The sequence below is a fragment of the Durio zibethinus genome, chromosome 1 (assembly GCF_047325235.1).
Source record: "Durio zibethinus cultivar Kanyao isolate XHJ-2024 chromosome 1, ASM4732523v1, whole genome shotgun sequence".
NCBI classification, from domain to species: domain Eukaryota; kingdom Viridiplantae; phylum Streptophyta; class Magnoliopsida; order Malvales; family Malvaceae; genus Durio; species Durio zibethinus.
The window spans coordinates 1,261,391-1,284,697 of NC_143162.1; the positions used below are offsets into that span (position 1 = coordinate 1,261,391).

General features: G+C 28.3%; 2 protein-coding genes across 3 annotated transcripts; both read right to left on the bottom strand.

Moving 5' to 3' along the window:
* Window positions 1-5,163: 5,163 nt before the first annotated feature.
* On the bottom strand, window positions 5,164-12,210 carry LOC111311514 (putative disease resistance protein At4g27220). 2 transcript variants are annotated; one of them, XM_022910951.2, is made up of 8 exons: window positions 11,928-12,210; window positions 11,541-11,638; window positions 9,484-11,431; window positions 7,987-9,310; window positions 7,056-7,829; window positions 6,101-6,856; window positions 5,776-5,973; window positions 5,164-5,663 (listed from the first exon to the last, which is right to left on the bottom strand). In XM_022910951.2, the coding sequence occupies exons 3-7, from the start codon at window positions 11,412-11,414 to the stop codon at window positions 5,812-5,814; spliced, it is 4,947 nt and encodes a 1,648-aa protein (XP_022766686.2). In that variant the 5' UTR covers window positions 11,415-11,431; window positions 11,541-11,638; window positions 11,928-12,210; the 3' UTR covers window positions 5,164-5,663; window positions 5,776-5,811. The 2 variants fall into 2 exon arrangements, 1 of the variants encoding a protein (XP_022766686.2); XR_016334510.1 differs by having other exon boundaries at window positions 5,233-5,663; window positions 5,776-5,963; window positions 11,928-12,177.
* A 2,237-nt stretch (window positions 12,211-14,447) lies between these two features.
* Window positions 14,448-21,573, bottom strand: LOC149520246 (insulin-degrading enzyme-like 2). Its single transcript, XM_089756061.1, has 6 exons — window positions 21,334-21,573; window positions 21,153-21,228; window positions 15,466-15,533; window positions 14,991-15,082; window positions 14,799-14,872; window positions 14,448-14,675 (listed from the first exon to the last, which is right to left on the bottom strand). The coding sequence occupies exons 1-6, from the start codon at window positions 21,460-21,462 to the stop codon at window positions 14,608-14,610; spliced, it is 507 nt and encodes a 168-aa protein (XP_089612187.1). The 5' UTR covers window positions 21,463-21,573; the 3' UTR covers window positions 14,448-14,607.
* Window positions 21,574-23,307: the final 1,734 nt, after the last annotated feature.

Here is a 23,307-nt window from a genome sequence, read left to right on the forward strand (position 1 = left end):
TCTCCATTATGAGTTGGAGTTTTTAATTGTCACATTTTTTTTAATTATTTTTTTTACATATTATAATAAATATGTGATCACCCTCAAATCCCATCAATGAAAATTTTAAACTTTGGCCCATGCACGGATGTATAAGAGAGCTTAGGATCCATGATCTCCCAAAAATTTTAAAAATATTATTATAAAATTTTAAAAATTTTTATAAATAAATTAATTAGGTTTCTTCAAATTTAAATTTATTGTGTTCATATACGTTATTCTTTATTATATATTGATATATAATAACAAAAATTATTTGTATTTAAATGTTATAATTTTTTTATTTGAATTTACTTATTATAAATGATTTTTAATTTAAAATTAATAAGTTATCATTATTATATTTGCACAAATATGTATATTTAATTTAATATATATACGAATATTATGATAATTAAAATTGAATTGATAAATTTTTAATTGTGATTTTTTTTTTCAATCAAACTTTTTCTATATCTTGCATGCTTTTTAAAAAAAAATTGTTAACTGTCAAAATAATTAACATAATTAGTTAAAGTTTTTTTTTATTTTCATAATTTAAAAATATCGTGTAAAATATTAGAAGCTTTTAACTTATAGTATTAAATTCTCTACTTTATTGTTTTAAAATCTAATTTTTTATTTATAATATAATTTTTATGATATTTTTTACTTGAATACTTAAAACATTAAATATGATAAAATAATGTGTTAATAATACAAAAAATATAATTATTTTATTTTTATTACGAATGTTGTTGGTGGTTCATAACTAAAAATTATAAAATCGTTTGCTTAATGTATTTATTTTATTATACATATATTCATATATTAATATATTTATAATTATAAATTTTATTATTATATATTACATTCAAAATATCTTTTTTATTATTAATAAATAAAAATATTTAATATTATAAAATATTACTTCAATCTACTCAAAATTAAACCTTAAATCCATCACTGCTTCGAGTTGAATAAGATAACTTTCCTGTCGTCTTGTGCAATAAAGACTAAAACTATATAAAATTATCTCACACCACTCATTAGACATTATTTTCATTGTGATGAATTAATATGATATTACCCAAATTTCCCTGGTCCGCGTGGACAAGGGAATTTGACCCATAATAGTAGAAAAGGGAACAACTCTTTTCTCTTTTAAATAAAGGCCAAAGGTTTTTTTTTTTTTTTTTCCACTGACGAGATATGCCCCAATTGCGTCTCAGCACGATAATCGATAAGGGATTATTTGATTTTGCACGTCTTTCATTGTCAGTGGAGCGCAGCACGAGATCGATAAGCATAATTTGATTTTACATGTCTTGTTCCATGTCTGAGTGGAGCACGAGAATCGATACGTTAAGAATAATTTGATTTTGCATTTCCTGTACCCTATCTCAGCTGAATGCTGTGAGGTAGCAAATGTGCATTTTAGTCGCACTTGGAAAGAATAATTTCAGATTTGGATTTAGCAGGTTCTGATAAGAAAAAATTTGATTCATTTCAATTTAGGTCACATTGAATTTGGGTTAAAGAAAAACGGGTTTTAGGTATTTTAAGTTAGATTAATTCGAATTTAAATTAAATTAAATTAAAATTATTTTATATTTGAACTAATTAGATTCCAATAATTTGAATTACGAATATTTTAATTTAAAATTTAAAATTTTGGATTTTAGATTATTTAATTTAATAGTTTGGTCGTTGGATTATTTGTAAACTTATAAAATTAAATAAATATAATTAAAATATTAAAATCAAACAAAATAATTTATAATAAAATAGAGTGAAATATAAAATTAATTTTATTCATAATAAATAAATGATTTTTATTAATTGATATTTAATATTTGTTATTAATATTTCATACATTAATTACTAATTTATTATTATAAAATTTTTTATATTTTATATAATAGTATTCATCCAAATCACTTATTAATAGTATAGAAAATAAACAAATAATTAAATAATTTTAAGAAGATTTAACATAAAATTATTACCAAAGAATACGATAATGTTAAAAAAAATTATTGATATTGATTAATCGATTAGTTATTACAATAACTTTTTGTTGACTCTTTCAAAATTTTGTTTATGGTTAGACGAAGATGAATGCATCGTAAAAATAAATATTTAAGTTTAACTCGGCTCAAAAAGATGTAACCCTTGTATTATTGAAAATTAATTATATTTTTATCATAATATAATAGTTTGATCAATAATTATGATATTTAACTATTTATCATTAATTTTAAATTTAACAATAAATTATATTGAATTTAAATTAATTCAAATGGGAATCATGTGAAAATCAAATTGTTGATGATTTAATCAAATCAAGCTATTGAAGTTGAATTCAGACAGAGGAAGTGAGTTTTTCGTACCGATCCAGCTTTTGACACTTTTAAAAATGCCTAATTAATATTTTGCTATTAATCTCTTTGTTTCTTAATTTTCAACTTTTTAAAAGCATCTTCGGACTTTGTAGCTTTTTATCTTTAAGAATTCCTTATCTTTATAATATTCCATGCATGAGTGGTGTCTTGGATTCCTGCACGATACGCAATAATTTGATTTTACTTTCTCTGCATATCAATAATTTGATTTTGCATTTGTCTTGTTTATATGATCTTTGCTAGTTTTTAATTTTTTAAAAGTATCTTTGGACTTTGTTGCTTGGCTTTTTATCTTAAAAAAGATTCTTATATATATGATTTTTTATGTCATGCATAGTTGGAATGTTTTGCGCGTTATTGATGCACTTTTTTTAATTTTATTACCTGGCTATATTTGAAATTATTTTCATTTTAATGAATTAATATAATATTTCTCAAATATCCATGGTTTACGTAGATAAAAAAATTTGATCAATAATAATGGATTTTTCATGATGAGAAACGTGATTATCTTCGATTCTAGCACGATACGTAATAATTTATTTTTATTTTTTGTGCATAGTAATAATTTCATTTTGTATTTATCTTATTTATATTATCTTTGTTATTTTTCAATTTTTTAAAAGCATCTTTAGACCTTGTTACTTAGTTTTTTATCGTTAAAAATTTTTTTATCTTTTTTCTGTCATACATGATTTCTAACTTTATTGCTTGGCTAATTATTGCACTGCTTTTTGTTACACTTTATTTTTGTACTTTGCTTTTTAAGGACGTCTTATTATTACCTTCAAGGCCATCTATAAATATATATATATATAGATAAATAGACAAAATCATTTTATATTAATGTAAATTTTTTTAATTTTATATTTTTTGAATATTAATTTTAATAATTAAAAAAGGAGAAAGATAAATATAAATATTTAATCTAATCAATTAAATTTATTAAAATCAATTAATTAAAAAAATAAAATTAAAAAGTTTTACATTGTTTCTACCTAATTAATCTATGGACAAGAATTAAGTTTATTTAATCTTATGTTTCCACTCAATATTTACTCTAGGGGCAAGATTAAGTTTCAGATTCAATTTGTAAGATTTTCATATTAAATGATTAGATAAAAATTTAAATTCAATCGATAAATTAAAAAAATATTGTTATATAGATAAAATATATCATAATGTGTAAGTTTAAGAACTTGACTACTAGATACAAAATTTTATCATTGATTTTTTTATTACAATATGATTGATCACTTAATTGAATTCATATTTAAAAAAAATTAAAATTTGACTAAGACCTCTTTAAAATAATAATTTCTAAATTGGATCTTAAAATTAGATTCAAGAATTTGATATATGTGAAAAAAATATTAACACCACATGATACCCGTCCAAATAGGTATCAATTAATTTAATGTTGTTCTAAATGATCTTAACTAAAATGATCTTTTATCCTTAATTAAATCTTATAATTTAAATATTAAAAACTTTCTTAGTTTTTCTCCAACTTTCTAGCAAAGTATCTTAGAAAACTTATTTGTTTTCTTAAAAAGATTTGATTGTCAAATTTATTTTGTTTTTAATGAAAAAAATCCTAAAATTATCTATTTTCTAATTATTCAGTTTCTAATTTTTATTTTCGTTTCCTGATATTTCACTTTTTATTTCTTTTCTTTTTTTACTTGAAAATAAGTATGATCATTGATATTCAAATATCTTTTTAAAAAATTTCATGGTTATGGTAAAAGTTAAAAGGGTTTTCCCATCTAAAATTTTTTTAAAAGATCACTCATCAAATTTTCATCATTGGAAAGACTATCATTTAATTACTTTTTATTACATGTATATGATTCCAATAAATGTACAAAGAGAATTAAATTTACAAACAGATTGGCAAAGTTCTATAGACCACACCTGCAGAGAAGCTATCTTTGCGCATACTGCTTGGCTCATTGGGCAGTTGGTGGCAACTTTCAAATCTCCAAGCTTCTTGTTTCCCCGGATAGTTTATTTAGGCTCATTCAACAAGATCTGGATGGTTTAGCAAGGTCCCATGCATGTATTGATGAAGCACAAAAAATAAAAAATGTAAATCTAGTCTAAGCCATCAATACAAAACCAATTTTCCTTTCTTTTTTTTTTTTTGAAAATAATTTTGATTTTGTTTTAAGACTATAACCAATGGGGTAAAACAAAAATACCCTAACGAAAAAGCACAATTTTTTAATTGAAATAGTAAAGGTCACCGTACATGGGGCCTCGTAGAAATGAAACCCGCCATGCAAGCAACATAGAAAAATAAAAATGATTTACTAGCTGTCTTGGACCCTTTACATATATATATATTTATAAAATTTATAAAATTTAAAATCATATTTGAAATACAGGATTATGGTAAGATATAATAAAATAATATTATAAATAAAATCAAATTAAATAATATTTTTTATTTTGTGTTTAATGTATGTAAAAATTATGATAAAATAATTTATTTATTTATCAAAATTATTTTTTTTTAAAATTTATATAATTTAAATTATTAATATAAATTTTAAAAATATAATTAAACATGTAAATTTAATCCTATGAATAAAAAATAATCCTTTCACTTGAGGAGAATTAATTAATCTTATGCCAAAAAAATATTAATATTCTTTATAATATCTATCCCTCTTTTTAAATACAAATAAAATATGATATAAAATAATTAATATCTTATCTTATCCATAATCCTATGTATAAAAAGTTGACATAACCTTATTCATCCAAAGAAATTAGAAGTCTTGCTACAAAACATGCAAGGCACTAGGAAAGAGCAGCAAAACCAAAGTCAAGGATCAAAAGAACATAATTACAAAGTGCAGAACATTATTCCTTTCCCTCCAAATATATAAAATTATTAATAGAGACGAACTTATCAGGCAAGCCTGAACTATGGACAATGGCGACCATATTATTCCCCTTGAGTTACCAGTAGCCTATTAATTCAGCATTCGATTACCAACTGATCTGTTTTTCTGAGACAATTGCAAAATAAAAGACTACACCTGACGAGAAAAAGGACAGGAGAAGATTTATGATCTCTCTGCATACTGGACCAAAACTACATAATAAACAATTTTGTAGCAGAGATTGAAGAATGGTTCCAGGAGCTAGTTCTCGGTAGAGAAGGTAATCTGCCCAAAATTTCCATCCAAGCAATGACTGAATGCCTAATCTCCTCCCAAGCACTAGCAACTGTAAAAGTGCCAAAAGAAGTACTTGCCTTCAACTTAACCCTCCAAAATAATCCAAATTAACAATTTAAAAATCTGATCAACAAATGAAAGAAGAAATAAATAAGATCTACCTCATAATACGAAGGCAAGATTTTTGCACTCTGTTGTCAGAAACTTTCTCCTGGTTCTTCCATGTATGGAGGTAGCTCATTTGGTTGATACCAACGATACCAATATATATCTTTGCTGGTAGACCTGTCTGCTCCATCCTCTATTCGTTGAATTGCAGTAGCAATTTTGACCGTATCTTTCTCAACAACTAGGGATGTCTTTCCAACCAATTAATTAAAATGTCACTATATATGAGATATACTATTAATCTCTAAGAAAAATTGCCTAAAGATGTGAAAATAATGAAATTTTGTTGAACATAGGGACAGGAGTGTTGAGTGATACCTTTGTTTTGGCGTGAACAAAAAGATTCGTATCAACTGTAAAAGCTGTAGTTATCTTGGGACATTCTTTTACCGTCAAAGACCGCAAAGATTGGAATATAAAATGATAACCCTCGGGGATGGAGCTCAAGAGGCTTGGCAATTTCCCAAGGAATAAAACTTCTAATTGAGGGATGAACACCCTTTCCCCATATTTGGTGCTTGCTTTATCTTCATGTTCAAACAAATGCTCCAATTCCAAGGCCTCTTCAATTGTGAGATATCTGAGTTTTGAAACACAACCAACAGAACTAGCAGGAAATAGGCGTTTCAAGTTTTTGCACTTTCCAATTTGCAACCTGGTCAAATTGGGAAAACATACTTGGAGAAGAACTTGTGATGGTGAAATTTGATCCGTGGCAACAATTTGCTCCAATGCTTCGCATCCCCATATCTTTAGATATTTCAAGTGCAACAAACTCTGAGCAATCGTTGGTGAAAAAACATGTCTCAGGCTCTTGCAATGAATCACCTTCAATGTAATAAGATTCCGAAGGGTTACATTTTGGACAGGATCCTTCCATATAATGCATAATTCAGGTAAAGTCTCCAATCGCAATACCCTTAAACTTGAAAGAGTATATCCACCTTCAGTCTGAAATACCCTCTCATGATTTTTAGCAGCCAAAATTTCCAAATTTGGTGACTTTTGTCTCAATTCAGGGACAATGGTGTCACACTGCTTGTTCTTATGTCTCAAATTAAAGAGGCAAAACTCCTGCGAACACAGAAATAACCCAATCTTATAAAACTTTAATAAGGCTAATACTGCAGAATTTTGTTTTGAATCCTGTCTAATAATTCTATATCTATGATAAAAATGATAAAACTTCTGATGTGTCTGACTATGCTTTGACTATATATTATTATCAGCAATAAAGAAAAACAAAAAAAAAAAAGGAGAGATCATTGGATACCTTTTGGGCATGCATAGAACATGCTGAATCTGAATGAACAAGAAAACTTGTAGTTGTCTTGGAACATTCTTTTACTTCCAAATATTCCAATGTTGGGAACACAAAATGATAACACTCCGGGATGAACCTTATGAGGCTAGGTAGCCTTTTAAGGAATAATCGTTTCAATTGAGGAAGTACCATCTCTTTCCCATCTTTGAGGTCTGTTTCATCTTCACGTCCAAATACTTGCTCTAATTTGGAAGCTCCTTCTACTTTGAACTCTTCGAGATTAAGAAGACAATGAGCAACACTGATTGGGAACAGACATTTCAATTTGTTGCAACCTACGATCCATATTTTTCTTAAACTAGGGAAGCTTATTGTAGGTTGAAGTTGAGCATTACATGAGGATGTTGAACTTTGGTCCTGATCAATTATCTGCTCTAATGCCTCACACCCCTTTACACATAGGTAGCTCAAATGCGACAAATGTTGGGCAAGCATCCGTGGGAAGACGTATCTCAAGCTCTTGCAGTCAATCAACATCAATTGTGTGAGATTTTGAAGAGTTTCTACTTGAGTTGGACATCTCCATATAACCTGTAACTCAGATAAGTCCTCCAAGTGTATTGTCTCTAGACTGAGAAGGAGGTCACCACCTTGAAGCTGAAATATCTCTTGACAATTCCCAATTGTCAAATATTCTGAATCTGATGATGACCTCTGTCTCAATTGGGGTCCAACTCCGGTGTACAATTGGCTATTATTCCCAACCTCAAAGAGGCGTAGCTCCTGTCAAAACATGCTCTTATTTGATTATATTGTGAATGTTGAATATAAATACATAATACTACTTTTTTGTCTAAGAAGAAAGTACTAAACTAGAACTCTAAATCTCTTCCTAATAATTAAGATGCATAAAATCATTGCTGAAGAGAGAGGGAAGTACCTTTAGTTGAGCCAAAGTCCTAGCTCGCAGTTGAGCAGTAAAATGAGTCAGTTCAGGACATCTATACATTTTCAACTCTACCAAAGATGGCAATTTGACAAAACAATTTTCCGGACAGAAACTCTTCAAATTCATTAAATTTTGAAGCACTAATGATTGCAACTGTGAGAGCACAATATCCTTTTCATCCTTCTCTTCTGCAGTGCTGAAAATTTGTTCTAATTGAGAGGAATCAATTATGTAAAGGCTTTTTAACTGTGGAAGACCTTCAGCCATTGACATCGGGAAGACATGTTCCAATCTAGAACAATCAATTATCCTAACAGTTGTCAATTTTGGCAAGCACAAAGGATGCAAAAAGGAGTTTGGTGATATTTCTTCATCATCTTCTTCGAAGTCAGCAATGATTCGCTTCAATTCAGGGCAATGGAGTATCTCAAGTTCTTCAAGGTGAATCAAACTTTGAGCAAGGAAAGGCGAGAATAAAGATGTCAATTTGTCACAATGTTGTACTCTTACAACCTTTAGACTTTGGAGACTTACATGGTGAGTCTGTCCTTCCCATATGCACCGTAACTCTGGTAAGAACTCTAATTCCAAGTACGTTAACATTGAGAGCAATCGTGGCTGATCATGTTCTCGCTTGAAATGAAGAAGCTTACCCATTTCAAATACTACTAGCATCTGACGACAATCTTTAATTGTTACCTTTCTTAGATTTTGTACCCATGGATCTGCAGAGATCATGTCCATACAATTTCTTATTGACAACTCTTTTAAGTTTTGCAGGAACTCTTTCGGAGGCAGACCATTGCATAACTGCTTCAAAGAAACCATTTTAGTCATGCTCAATTTCTCCAAATTAGAGAATGCAGTGGTTGGCGATTGGTGCTGAGTAGGATCGATCAGACATTCAATACCCTTGCAATCTTGAAGTTCAAGAAAAGTTAATTTCTGGAGGCCTTGTCGATCCAAGACTGGAACAAGATTTTTATAACCTGTTATGCTATCCAAGGAAAGATCTTCCACATTGAGAAACAAACTTTTAAATGCGTCCAGTGAGGATTCCTTTATTTTCAAGGTTTTAGAGGTGGGATAGTTATCATGTTGCCATTTATTTACCATGATCGCGTACCTCTCTAACTTTGGGAACACGAAATCTTTTGAAAGGCATTTAGAACGGACGCACAAGGTAAGTGCCTTTAAATGGCTCAACTGATTTAGCTCTGAAAGGCTTGCATTGCTTCCCTCTCCACTTTTTTCTTCGGTTGTCCATTGTTCAAAGCTAGGATAATCAATGTATAGCTCTTCCAGGGACTTCAATCTAGAAAAACACAAAAACATCAAAGCAATCAGATCAATAGAGGATCTATATTAAATTACAAATGGAAGCATGAAACTGATCAAAGAATGCTTATGTTGATTTCATCAGAAAGGTATACCCATATTTTTCCTCTGAAGAAATGGAAAACAAACATTTGAACGATACATACGTACCCTGTGAGCAAGTTGATGGGAATCCTCTGAAGCATTCCGCATGTTGATAGATCCAGCAATCGTAGGCCACTCAATTCCCCTAGCTCAATCGGTAACTCGTAGATATGAGAACTGCGAAGGTCTAGAATCTCAAGGTTCTTCAATTTCGCCAATGAAGAAACATTCTCGAGTTTGCACTTTTCCAAGCGCAGATTTCGAAGATTTGTCAAGCCTTGAAGTCCTTCAAGTGACAACAGAACATTTTCAAGGGTTAAGACTTTGAGGGCTTTCATTCCTTCGAAAAATGCACCTGAAACTTTGGTTGAACCATCTCCACCCACTAACAGGGTTTCAAGCTTTGGGCATTCTAGTCCATCAGGAAGCCTCTCTATTTTGTTGTTCATCAAGGAGATTGCCGTGAAACATTCAAAACTTTCACTCCTAGGCCATTCCTTCCATCCAAGGCCTGCATTTACCTTGAATACTTTCTCTCCTTTAGATGTTATCCAGTGAGCAAAATCACGAACCACGTCATGCATTTTCACACATTTATCTTTACGACTATCCAACAACAAACCTGAGTTTTGAAGGTCTTCTAGCTTGGCACGCATCTCCGTCCTTGCATCATCAATTAAGCTAGCATCATGGAACAGTCCTTGCCCAACGCCAAATCTGGTCAAATCTTCAATACTGATATCATAATCTTCGGGAAAAAGTGAACACAATAAGAAACATGATTGGATCTTTTCTCCCGTCAAACAGTCATAACTAATCTTGAGACGTGTATAGATGTTTTCATAGCTATTACCAGAATGTTGGCTTTCTTTGAGCTGTTTATTGGCTACTATCCATGCATCAAGAGTTTTATGTTTCAGGGCCCTTGCTATGGTTACAATTGCAAGGGGCAAACCCCTGCATTCCCTGGCAACTTCCATTGCTACATCACGCAAGCGGATACCTTCAAAGTCATTTTTTAGATCTGCATTTTTTTGGAACAAATCCCATGCTTCATCCTCTTCTAAAACTTCCAGGTCAATCACCGGACGGCAACTCATGTAAGAGCATACTTGTCGGAGACGAGTTGTCAAAAGAATTTTACAACCTATGTGATCTTCACCGATGGGAATTCCAATATCATTTAAGTTGATGCTAGTCCAAACATCATCAAGAATTACGAGAATTCTCTCCACATTTTTCAATCTCAGCCATAACTGTCGTGCTTTTCCTTGTTCGCTTTTCTTATCAAACTCTAATCCCAATAGATCTGCAATCTCATCTTGAATTTTGTCAATGTTTACATTTTGGGACACTGTAGTCATCACAACTTGATCGAAAAACTTCAATTCTTCAGCTTTCTTTCCGACTTCTTTGACCAATGTGGTTTTACCCACCCCTCCCATCCCAAGCACTCCGATCATATTCACAGAATCATTCTTCAGCGCCTCCCAGATCTGATTCAAAACAGATGTCGAAGATTCTGAAGGCACAAAATCCTTAGATGGGAGGAAGTTGGGCAGAGTAGCACGATGGCCAATGCGATTGGGATCAAATTTTGAACTCTCTACAAGTTTAGCAATCCCAGGCGTCTTCTTTGCTATTTTCTTACCAAGCCTGTAACGACAGTTCCAATTTGGACACCAAGTGAGACATGGCTTGTTTTCTTGTATTTCATTTTCCAGGCTTTCTACTTCTTCCATAACTTTATCCGCCTCTTCTAGCCACTTCTTCACGTCCTGCTCAATTTCTAGAGTTTGCCTTCTAGCCTCCTCAACATCATTTTGCAGCCGAGTTTGTGCCGATGACAATAATTGTTTCTGTTCACTAAATTCTTCGACAATGTTTTGAAAACAAAACACGTAACGAAGATTACTTAATGCTGGCCTCACCACGTATTGCTCCACCAGGTTTTCCGCGACACCACTAGCGACGGATGTACCAAATTCAGCAGCCATTAATTCTTCAAAATGATCTGAGTTGAAGAACGATTCTATTAAGTAAAATTATTGAGAGTGCGAGAGAGAAAGAAACACGAATAGAAGAAGAGATATTGTATATGTGAGAAGCTCGACATCAAGTACCTGACTTTTGGGGGGAAATTGCCTTTGCGAAATATGAAGCACGACGAAAAGGAATTCAGTCGACAAAACCACACAATAAGCTACAACAACTAAAACAGCTGCATAAAATTAAGACAACGTCAAGCTGACAAAACTATTAATTGCTTGATCAACTCAACGGAAATGTTTTTAATTGTTTTAGTTTGAAAAACCAAAATGTTTTATATTAAGAACTAAAACAGAAATAATATTAATATTGTTGATCACGTAATTTAGTAAAATATAGATTGAAAAAAGTTTTCAAAGGAAAAGAAGTTAATAAATATACAAGGCTAAGGACAGAGTCATAGATTGTAGTTCATGACAAGGTGGAAAAAATAGAAGCACTTTTCTCTAAATAGGCTTTACCTCAAGCGGGCTTCCAAGCTAGCTATAGATTAAGCGGCTGATGATCACTGGATTTGAGAGAAGATCACCATCAGAAAATCAAAGGAAGAACTGCTCTGCTGCTTTCTACCTTTTTTTTTTTTTTGTCTGAGTGCTTTTCTCTGTGAGGAAATTTAACACACCATCAAAATGGGGTCGAACGTTTGGGTTGTAGTCGGAGTTGAGAAAACAAATCACCAATAGAGAAGGAATTTTGAGTGCACGCTCCAATGACGAGAGTGTGGACACTGTAAGCAATTGATCACTGGATTGGATGACATGTGGGGACGAAAGAATAAAGTTAGTACCATAATTGAGGTGGAGAATGTCGCTTTAGTGAAAAATTCAATTCTAAAATTCAATCGAGTGTAGTGGCAAACTAATTACTAATCTAATTACTGTTGGTATAGGTGGCCATTGGCGGGTATGAATGAGGTAAATTTGGAATCACATTATCTTAAATTCGAATGATTTGGATTTAAATCATTTTAAATTCATAAATTTTCAGATTTAGATCATATCATTTATTATCATGTCAAAATAAAAAAAATTTATTTTTTAATTTTTAAAAAACATACAAATAAAAAATATGAAAAATTATATAAAAATTTTCGAAAATTTCAAAAAAATAAATATTTTTGTTTGAATATCGTAAAATTACTGAGTTTGAAATTAATGAAATAAAAAGCTTAAAGAGATGCTTTCTAGACTCTCTTTATATGATGCCTACTTGTATTATTTGATGCTTTAGGAATGTGGGGACTTGGTATAATTGGAATGAAATCACAGAGTTTGAAATCAATAAAATAAAAAGCGTAAAGAGATGCTCTCCAGATATGATGCCCACTTGTTAGGAATGTGAAACTTGGTCTTGTATGTTTGGAATAAAATTACAAGCTTAAAGAGATGCTCTCCAGCTATGATGCCCACTTTTAGCGTTTTTTGATGCTTTAGGAATGTGGAAACTTGGTCTTGTATATTTGGAATAAAATTAAAGAGTTTGAAATCAATAAAATAAAAAGCTTAAAGAGATACTCTCCAGATATGATGCCCACTTGTAGGTTTTTTTTATGCTTTACGAATGTGGAAATTTGGTCTTGTTTATTTGGAATAAAATTACAAGCTTAAAGAAATGCTCTCCAGTAAAATAAAAAGCTTAAAAAGATGCTCTCCAGATATGATGCCCACTTGTAGTACTATTTGATGCTTTGGGAATGTGGAGAGACTTGGTATAATTGGAATAAAATTACGGAGTTTGAAATTAATGAAATAAGGAGCTTAAAGAGATGCTTTCTAGACTCTCTTTTTATGATGCCCACCTGTATTATTTGATGAGCCCAACCTTAGCATTTAGAGGAGCCAATGACTAGGTCCAATGCATACACCAACAACAACAAATTAAGATTTATCTCACAGCTCTATAGGATCGATTGTATGAAAAGTTAAAAAAAAATAATGTTAGGTTGTAATTATAAATTTTTTTATATCACTCATTTTTATAAAAAAACAACATTTTCATTTATTTTCTTAATCCTCATATCTTTATTATTTATATTCACATCTTTCATCATTTATCTTTACAAGTTTGATTTTTTTCAAATTCAAAAACTTATTTCTCTTAAATGGTACACAAATAGGCATATCTAACTCAAGACATAGACACTTCTAATTCTCACATTAATAGTGTTTACCCGATACTAACGAAAGTAATTTACATGAGTAATGTTCTTAATAGTTAAGTGTCAAATTTTAAAATTTTAAGATAAATTTATTTTGCCTCTTTTATATGTAAATTTTTAATTTTTTTATTCATAAAAAATTAAGAGCATCTCTTTTTGTCTTCTCAAAAATAAAAAAGATATATGTTCACATAACAACCTTAAACTTTTAATATGTTAGTGTCTTTTCTAATGAAATAATTTACTCATTTAATTATAGTTTTCATAAATAAAGTAAATACAAGTAAAGTTTTTAAAGAAAACTGGTTATATGAAAACTAAATCAAATTAAGAATTAAAACTGATAAATTGATATAATTTATTGGATAAATTATGTATAAAAGTATACACTAAAGGTTAAGTCAAGCCTACTTGGTCTTCCTTCCGAGAAGTCAAGTTCCAGTGCTACTTGATCAATCCATTTTTATTATCATTTATTATTAAAAATAATAATAATATTACTAATATTTTAAAACATATTTTAAAATTAAATTAAAATATTATTTACTAATAAAACAATTTAATTGAAACCGATTAAACTTGATTTAAGTATAAAAACTTATCCCTAAACCCAACATGAGTCAAGTGTGGCTCATAAACCTAGGCGAGTAGCCCGTCCCTCGGACACCCTTAGCATGTATTCAAGAAATTTGCCTTACTAATGAAAACTGCACCTTCTTTTTTTATCATGTTAAGTTTATATTGAATTTTGGATATTCCACTTATAAACAATTGCTAATAAAGAGAGATTTTTATTATATTTAAAATTTCAAAACATTACAAATTTAACCAATATAAGATTTATTTTTATCACCAACTTTAACAAATCTAGACATGGAATCTGAAACGCAATAAACCAACAAAAAAAAATTCAGTGTAACACTAATTTTGAATTAGTATATTGACATTCGGCATTAATTCGTTAATTGGTGGCAACAAATGATTCAAGAACAAAGTAAAACTAATACCTGATACACTCTACGCGAGTCAGACAACAAGTCACGTTGGTATACTGGACACACAGAGAGACAGAGAGAGAGAGAGAGAGAGAGAGAGAAGAGAGATGAGTTATGGTCCAAAAATACTAGCTAGAAAGCATTTTATTAAACCAAAAACGAAAAGCAAAGGAGCTCACCAGAATCAATAGTTTTAATTACCCTCATGGTAGCTTCAGCTGGCATTAATGGTTTGATGAAGAACTGGGAAAACCTGAATAATATTGTACCAAAAAGAAAAAGCTGAATAGTATAATAAATGAACATTTAATCGAAATAACATCTGGGAAAACTGAAAAGAAAAAAAAACACACACACACACACACACATACCGTTCCAAAGCTTCTTCAAAACTTGCATTGTTGATGTCAAAATAATGCCTGGTGCAATCACAATCCATAATGCCATTTTGGTAACCTCCATGCTAAACAGCAGAAAAAATGCACTAAGTTTAAATCTAAGAAGAGTTTTGTAAGTTAATGTATTTCAATTTTTTTTGTACGAGTTAGAATTTGGACCATTAACACAAAATAATTAAATAGTCATGTTCTTAGATTGTCATTTTATTTCCCATTTGTTTAAACCTTAAGTAAGTTTAAAACTTTTTCTTTTTTAACTTTATGATAAAGAGAAAGAACATAACCAGATGAAAATTATTTACTAAGTCTGTATTTTTATTTTTATTAAGATAACCAACAATCATTGACTTGTATAGCATAAAATCTAAGACAGCATGTACCTCAACAACATTCCAGTTTGACTACAATAACATCTAGAGGAACATAGTACATTTAAGATGAATAATACCTCGCTAACGTACTTGATGAAACTACCCTCTGAAGGATATTTTTCACTAGCATTAGGCAGCACGTGCGCTACAATATAATATAAGATATTTTATTATATCTTTAAAAAATAAATCAATAATTTAAATTATATAGACTTTAATTAAAGAAAAGTAATTTTTATCAATAAATAAATTATTTTATCTTAATCTTTATACATATAAAACACAATAAAAAATAACATTATTTAATCTAATCTTATTTATAATATCATTTTATTCTATTCTATTATAATCATTATACCAAACACAATCTAAGTTTACTATATTTATTATTATCTATAGATAAATTTATAATTAAAACTCAGTCTTGATCTTGCGCTGTTGTCTCTATTTAGCAGTATTAGAGTCTAACATTTGAATCCTCTTCTCCTTAAATAGAACTTCCCGTATGTAAAAAAGTAGGCCGTGCTTTCCGTAGCTTTATTATTATTATTAGTATTATTATTATTATTATTATTATACAATCTATGATTTATAAAGAAAATATGAATCCTAAGGCCATAGATAACTATTGTTATCTTTTTTTAAGGTTTTTAAAGGTATTTTAAGGCTTAAAAATACAAGAAAGTACCGAAATTTTCTTTGTTAAGTGTTATTGATTCAAATTTCTTATCCAAAACGTAAAATCTCTCACATTAAGGCAAGCCTTTGCTTTTAAGTCCAAGATCCATCTCATCTTTTTACGACGAGGGATCCATCACATTCTCTTCCACCTAATCATACGGCGCCATCCAAGGATATCTCAATACTAGTATCTCTCACTTAGGGTTCACATCACGTAAGCTCTTATACTAAGGGAGAGCATCCAATTGATTGGATCTTAAAAATTCAAAAAACAGAATTAATAAACTGAAAACAACCGAACTTGAGAACTTGAATTAGGAGCTGACAATAACCGAAACCGAACTAAGTTGATAGGTTTGGCCGGTTTCATGGTTTGAACAATTTTCTAATATTTTTCAACAATCTCTTTTAACAATTTCCGATTACTCAAAATTCAAACCCAATCAACAATTTTCAACAACAAATTTTTCAAGTGCATCAATGTATTTATGAATGAATAATGAAACAATAAGAAAAAAGATCTGGGTTTAGCGTTTTATTAATTAGGGAATTAGGTGGGTATGTATATATTTGCCATTTGCTTTAAAATTATAAATAAAAATAATATATTTATTATATATTTATATGAAAAAATATATTTTAAATATATGAAGTATTACAATTAATATCAATTAATTCAATCAGATCAATTTAAAGGTGTAAACGAATAGAATGACGAATAATTTGGGTTCAGTTTTTATTTATTTATCAAGTTTAACATACGGATAACATTTCATGATTAGTTAATTAAATAAATAGATAAAAAAAACATAACAAATTTTGTTTATTTTTCGTTTGTTTAAATGTAAATAACAAACGTTCAATAAATAATTCGTGAACATGTGAACATGTTTAGTTTATATTCATTTATTAAGTTTAACAAATAATCACAAACAAGATTTTATCATTCGTTAATTAAATAAACAAATCATAAATATAACAAAATCCGTTCATATTTATCTATTTACACTCTAATTCGATTATCAATTTTAAAAATAGAAAACACGAACAAATAACCAAATAATTCACGTAGTTTAATTGAATGAAATCCATAATCGAATTAATCCCCCTTACAAACCAAATGAAATGAAATAGATTTCAATCAAGTTTTTCAATTCGCCTAAACTTATACTCACCTCTTTTTAGATATCACTTATTATGGGATTATACCTCATGTAAGAAAAAATAAATAAGAGAAGGGAAATTTAAAAAAAAAAAACTTTAGCTTTAAGGCATGAATAATATTTTCTTAAAGGCAATTCTCTCTATAAGATACAATAAAACCTCAAACTCCCTAATTAAAAGTAGTGAAAATGGTTATGCTGAAAAATCTATTTATAATGAATGAACAAACATAAACTTCTATTCAAAGGGTTATAATTTTTTGTATAATCATGACTTATATGAATAATAATCTATTTATATTCAAATAGTTGTGACCATTTGTCATATGATAATTATTTTTATTCAAATATAATTATTTAAAATATGAATAAGATTGATACAAAAATTAATTTAATTCATTAATAATTAAATCTTTCTATCTAATGTAAGATGTATTACATTCTAAATTACTAACAATCTCCCACTAGTTTGGAATGTTGATGCTTAATCTTTAACATTTCATGCAAATAAATATTATGAATATAAAAATATATCTCTCGATTTTAACCTTCAATTAGTGTATATATCTTACAATTTTAATGAAGTTGATAATATCCTCAGATTAAAACTCAACTCCTAGTATTAAAATTAAAGATATAACATACATAATAGTTATTTATTCTTTCGTTAGAGGTTTATAATCGCTTTTGCACTATTATAGCCATGTACTTATCCTAGTCATAAATATTTACAAGAAAGACCACAATTTTTCTTATTGAAGTGACACTACTTCTATATTTATATATATAGAATTTCTATTATATCTCTATTGTTTTAGATATTTAAATAATAAACTCCATTAAAAGTATAAAAAACTCATCATTCCCACGCAATATCTTACACTAGTTTCTAAAATTTGAATGGATTAAACTAATGCTTAATAGGCAAATAATAATAACTTATTTTTACGCATTAAACTTTATAATTAGATGTTATTAATTCAAAGTTGGGTTCCCATTATTAGTGTCTAATAGTAATGGTTTAAATCCATTCTACTTATAGTACCACTAACAAAATATTTTGAAATTCAATTTTTTTTATGATAATTACTTTTACTTGAGATTGAATCTCTAATATAATCATTTCATACTAATATGTCTAAACTTTTCATTTTGCATATCATTTATATGCTCTAGACATTGTTGCCTTGTTCTTGACATTTTAAGAAATCACAACCTTTTTCCTATTCCGTATACAATTCCAAAATCCTTAACCTTGGATGTGGCAAATCCTAAGGGCAATTCCCTAGTAGAGGGATACCTCAAGCCATACTTTCTATCTGATTGGAGATCCTTGTTATTTGAGTCACAACCTGACTGATGTGCTAGATGTGAAAAATCTATAAATCTGTCTCGATCCTTTCGGGAATTCCATAAATCTTCTTCCTCCAAGGGTGGGAAAGAGTTTAACACGGAGCGTTATTGTCTTTTATTATGTAAGAGCCAGTTTATCTTTCGATGGCATAGGCTAATTTCGAGCCATATATGGGGTCAATGTAGGGGTAACATGTTGAGTGGCAGTCCCCAGTGGTTTTCTAATCCAAGCGAGTCTTTCCTCAAGTCTAATAGGTTCACGAGCAAAGGCAAGACAGTGTCTTTCCCAAACCTGAAGTCTTTCATAAGCCAAAGATAGGAAAGAGTCTATTAGAGTAACATAGATAAGGAGTCTCTTTTTAACCAGGTTTCAGTAGATTCAATTGAGAACATCACAGCTGATAGATAGTATTGGTTGTGGCTACAACTCTATACTTATTAATATAAAAATTCAACTATTCTATTTCTACAAATTTATCTATTTTAATACAATTATTCTTTTAGTACAATTGGATAAACTTAATGAATAAACCAAACCATTTTAGTCCTTTTAAGATATTTAAAAACCTTTTATGATTTTACTTTAATAAGTTGTGCTAAACTTATTAGCATATATAATTTGCTCATAAAATTATACTAAAATCTTACAACACTATGGTAGCAATTTTATTTTCTTTTTAATTCTTATCACCACCACCATATTCAAAATTGCATTCTTTTATTAAAGAATGTTCCATTCAATTATCAAGATATCATGTATACTTAATTAAATTATCATTTTATTTATCTTTTCACTATTGGGTGGTTGTTTTTGTTTAAGTAGAAGGCCTTCAAACCCACCCTTAGTGAAAGATAATTAGTAAATACTCTATATCTTAATATTTTCTTTTCATAAAAGTTTCAAAATTTTTAATTCAACTCAATATGAGAGTATGCATCAATAAGCAGATACCAAATATAATCACTCTCAAAACTAGCAAACTCATGCTTTTTATAGTCTCATTTTGAGACTTTCATTCCAACTCTCGAATACTCACAAATTATTTAATCATAAACATTAAAGCCATATCCACCATGGTTCATGTTTAAAAACACTTAAAATTTCATGTATAACCACACAGTACTATAAATTTGATGCCCAAATTATAAAATACATGAAAATTTTTTATCCAACAAATAGAAAGCATTTTAACTAATTACAAAGAAATATATACTTCTCCAATTGAATTAAAGTTATCTTAGATAATATGTTTATTTCTTGTCGCAATAATATTATACAAATCAAATAATATGAATCTTGCACTATTCTTTTGTCAATAAAATGCAATCATAGAATATAGACTATAAAATAAATTTTATGATAAGAACATATATACTTGCTTCATTTTCGAAAAGATTTATAAATTTACAATTTCTTTTATGCCATAAAATAATTCTTGAGAATTTAATCATTTTTATTTAATAAAAGATTCATAACCAAAGCTAGCAAGTACTCCATGTCCATTTTATGCTCATGACCATTCAATGCCATGATCAAGAAAATCCACATATAACATACTATAAAATTATAAATCATAAATTAAATAATTTAATTCAGAATCGAAAGATTAAAAGAATAGTCAATAAAAAAAATAATGAGACTTAAGGTCTCTTTTGAATTATTAATTATCAATTCTTTTAGTAGAGCATAAAAACTAGAAAGATAATAACAATAAACTTATCTTGTATTTTATTTCACAAAGAAACTATTTGGATAATTGAAACTTTTCATACTTGTTTCAAAAGTCGATTTTGCCAACTTTGTCAATTTCTTTTTCTTGTGTTTTCCTCATGCGAAATATGAATTTCATAATTGCCCTTAAGTTATTAGAAAAAATAAATGAGAAAAAAAATAATAAAAAAAAATTGGTTTTGAGACGTAAAAAATACTTTTTTAAAGTCAATTATACCTGTAAAATACAATAAAGTCTCAAACTCTCTAATTAGAAATAATAAAAATAGTTATACTGAAAGATTTATTTATAATGAATGAATAACATTTAATTTTTATTCAAATAATTATGACTTTTATATAATTATAACTTTTATGAATAATAATTTATTTTTATTTAAAATAATTTTGATAATTTATCATATGGTAATTATTTTTATTTAAATATAATTTTTAAAAATATTTTATTTATTAATAATTAAATATTTGTATTCAATATAAAATATATCACATTTTAAATTACCAAACACCTCAAACCCAAAGACTTGTCTATTCAAGAGATCAGTGGAAAGATCACAAGTCACAACGCTCCCTCCCCTTTAGCGGTAGAAACATAACACGCGCGTGATAAAGGACAAAAGCTTCTTAACTATTTCAGCATAAGAAGGCACCTAATTGTTAAAACTTAAAATTCCAATTGAAAATTCTATTCGAATCTAGAGGGAGGAGAGTAAAATTTATAGGGTAGAAGACGACTAACTCCCGTTATAAAACTAGAAAATCATGGATAAAAAAAATCTATGCGGAAACTCAATTCTTATTAGAAGAAAAATGAAGGATATAGATATATACGTACCAAGAAAATAGGCAAGGCCCTCGAGGCCATCAGGATCGGAGAAGTTGCCCACACTAACAAGCATACATGCAGCAGACTGAAACATGAAAAGTGAAAATCATAATTTTTGGGGATAGATTAATAAAATTTGGAGAGAAAAGAAAAGGAGTAAGAAAGGGCCATGGCATGGAGATTGGCTTGCCTTGTCGGTGTCGGGATCGCTGATCAGGAGAACTTGGAGGGGGTTTCCGAGGACGATCCTCCTGTATTTTCTCTCGTCTGTTCGAGGCTTTACTATAACTAACTCCTCGTTTTCTATCCCATTAGCCATTGTTTCAGCTCGGTCGAAAGAGAAAGAGCAATTTGCTTTTATCTTTCTGCCGCTTGAAAGATATTTAAGTGTAAAAAAGAGTAGATTTTCAGTACGTTGAGAATAAGTGGTCTCAATTATAAGTTGGAGTTTTGCTGATGAGCGGCAAGGATGACGCTTTATATTTTGGAGGTTCTAACATTTTAAGATTAAGTTTTCATCTTAGTGAATTTTATTTAATTTTATGTTAAATTAATTTAATTATATTTTAATTTATTAATTGATTTATTTATATTATTTATTTAATATTTTTTATATATAAATATAATATTTTATTATAATTGTAATTTGTATTTATAATTTATAAAAAATTATAAATTAAAATTTTTAAATTTTATAAATAATATTAATATATTATCACATATTTTATTATTTTTATATAAATGATTTTATTAATTTTTTAACATGTTATAATAAATATGTGAGCATGGACCGATCTATGAGAGCAGGGGGTCCAAAATCTCCCAAAATTTTGACAATATTTTAATACATTTATTATTTTTTAATAATTTCAAATTTTTTATATAAATAAATTAGTTAAGTCTTTTTAAACTTAAATTTATTGTGTTCATATATTTTATTCTTTATTATATATATTGGATATATAATAAAAAGTTTATTTATATGTAAATATTACAACTTTTTAATTTGAATTTACTTACTATAAATTATTTTTAATTTAAAATAAATAAATTTATCATCACTACATTTTTATAAATATGTAGATTTAATTTAATATATATACAAGTATTATGATAATTAAAATCGAATTGATAAATATTCAATTGTGATTTTTTTCAATCAAACCTTTTTTTAATATCCTGCATGCTTTTTTTAAAATAGTTATTTGTTAAAATAATTAACATGATTAATTTAAATATTTTTTCATTTTTCATAATTTAAGTATATCATGTAAAATATTAGAAGGTTTTAACTTATGGAATTAGAGTCTCTACTCTATTAGTCTATTGTTCTAAAATCTAATTTTTTATTTATAAAATATAACTATTTATGATTTTTTTACTTTGAGACTTAAAACATTAAATATGATAAGATAATATGTTAATAATATAAAAAATATAATGAATTTATTTTTATTACAAATGTTGTTAGTGATACAATAAAATCGTTTGCTTAATATATTTATTTTATTATACATATATTTATATATTAATATACTTATAATTATAAATTTTGTTATTATATAATTACATTAAAAATATCTTTTTTATTATTAATAAATTTTTATATTAAATAAATAAAAATATTTATTATTATAAAATATTATTTCAATCTACTCAAAATTAAACCTTAAATCCATTACTGCTTTGACTACGAAAACGATAACTTTCCTTTCGTCGTTATGCAGTAAAGACTATCGCCAATGGAGGGATGACGTTAAATTCACTAAAGCTCTATAAAATTATTTCACATCACTCATTAGACATTATTTTTATTTTGATGAATTAATATGATATTTCCCAAATTTGCCTGGGGTGCGTGGACAGGAATTTGACCCATAATAGTGGAAAAGGAGCAACTCATTTCTCATTTAAATCAAGGCAAAAGTTTTTTTTTTCATTGAGAAATGCCCCGATTGGATCTCGGCTCGAGAATCATTAAACAATAATTTGATTTTGCATGTCTTGTATACTCTCTCAGTGGAATGTTATGAAGTTAGAATTTATTTTGAATATCATAATTTTACATTAAAAGTTATAAGAGTTTTGAGTTTATCTTATATTTTATATTGAGAGTTTAATAAAAATATAAAAAATTTCACATTTATAAATAAGATATTTTAAT

Excerpts from the sequence above, each read along its gene's own strand:
- LOC149520246 (XM_089756061.1), bottom strand. The coding sequence starts at position 21,462 with ATGGCTAATGGGATAGAAAACGAGGAGTTAGTTATAGTAAAGCCTCGA. Across the intron at positions 14,873-14,990 it reads TTTGAAGAAGCTTTGGAACG|GTTTTCCCAGTTCTTCATCA; the intron begins GTATGTGTGTGT and ends AATATTATTCAG. Across the intron at positions 14,676-14,798 it reads AATTAAAACTATTGATTCTG|TATACCAACGTGACTTGTTG; the intron begins GTGAGCTCCTTT and ends CTGTGTGTCCAG.
- LOC111311514 (XM_022910951.2), bottom strand. The coding sequence starts at position 11,414 with ATGGCTGCTGAATTTGGTACATCCGTCGCTAGTGGTGTCGCGGAAAAC. Across the intron at positions 9,311-9,483 it reads CCCATCAACTTGCTCACAGG|ATTGAAGTCCCTGGAAGAGC; the intron begins GTACGTATGTAT and ends GTGTTTTTCTAG. Across the intron at positions 6,857-7,055 it reads GTTCTATGCATGCCCAAAAG|GAGTTTTGCCTCTTTAATTT; the intron begins GTATCCAATGAT and ends CTGTGTTCGCAG.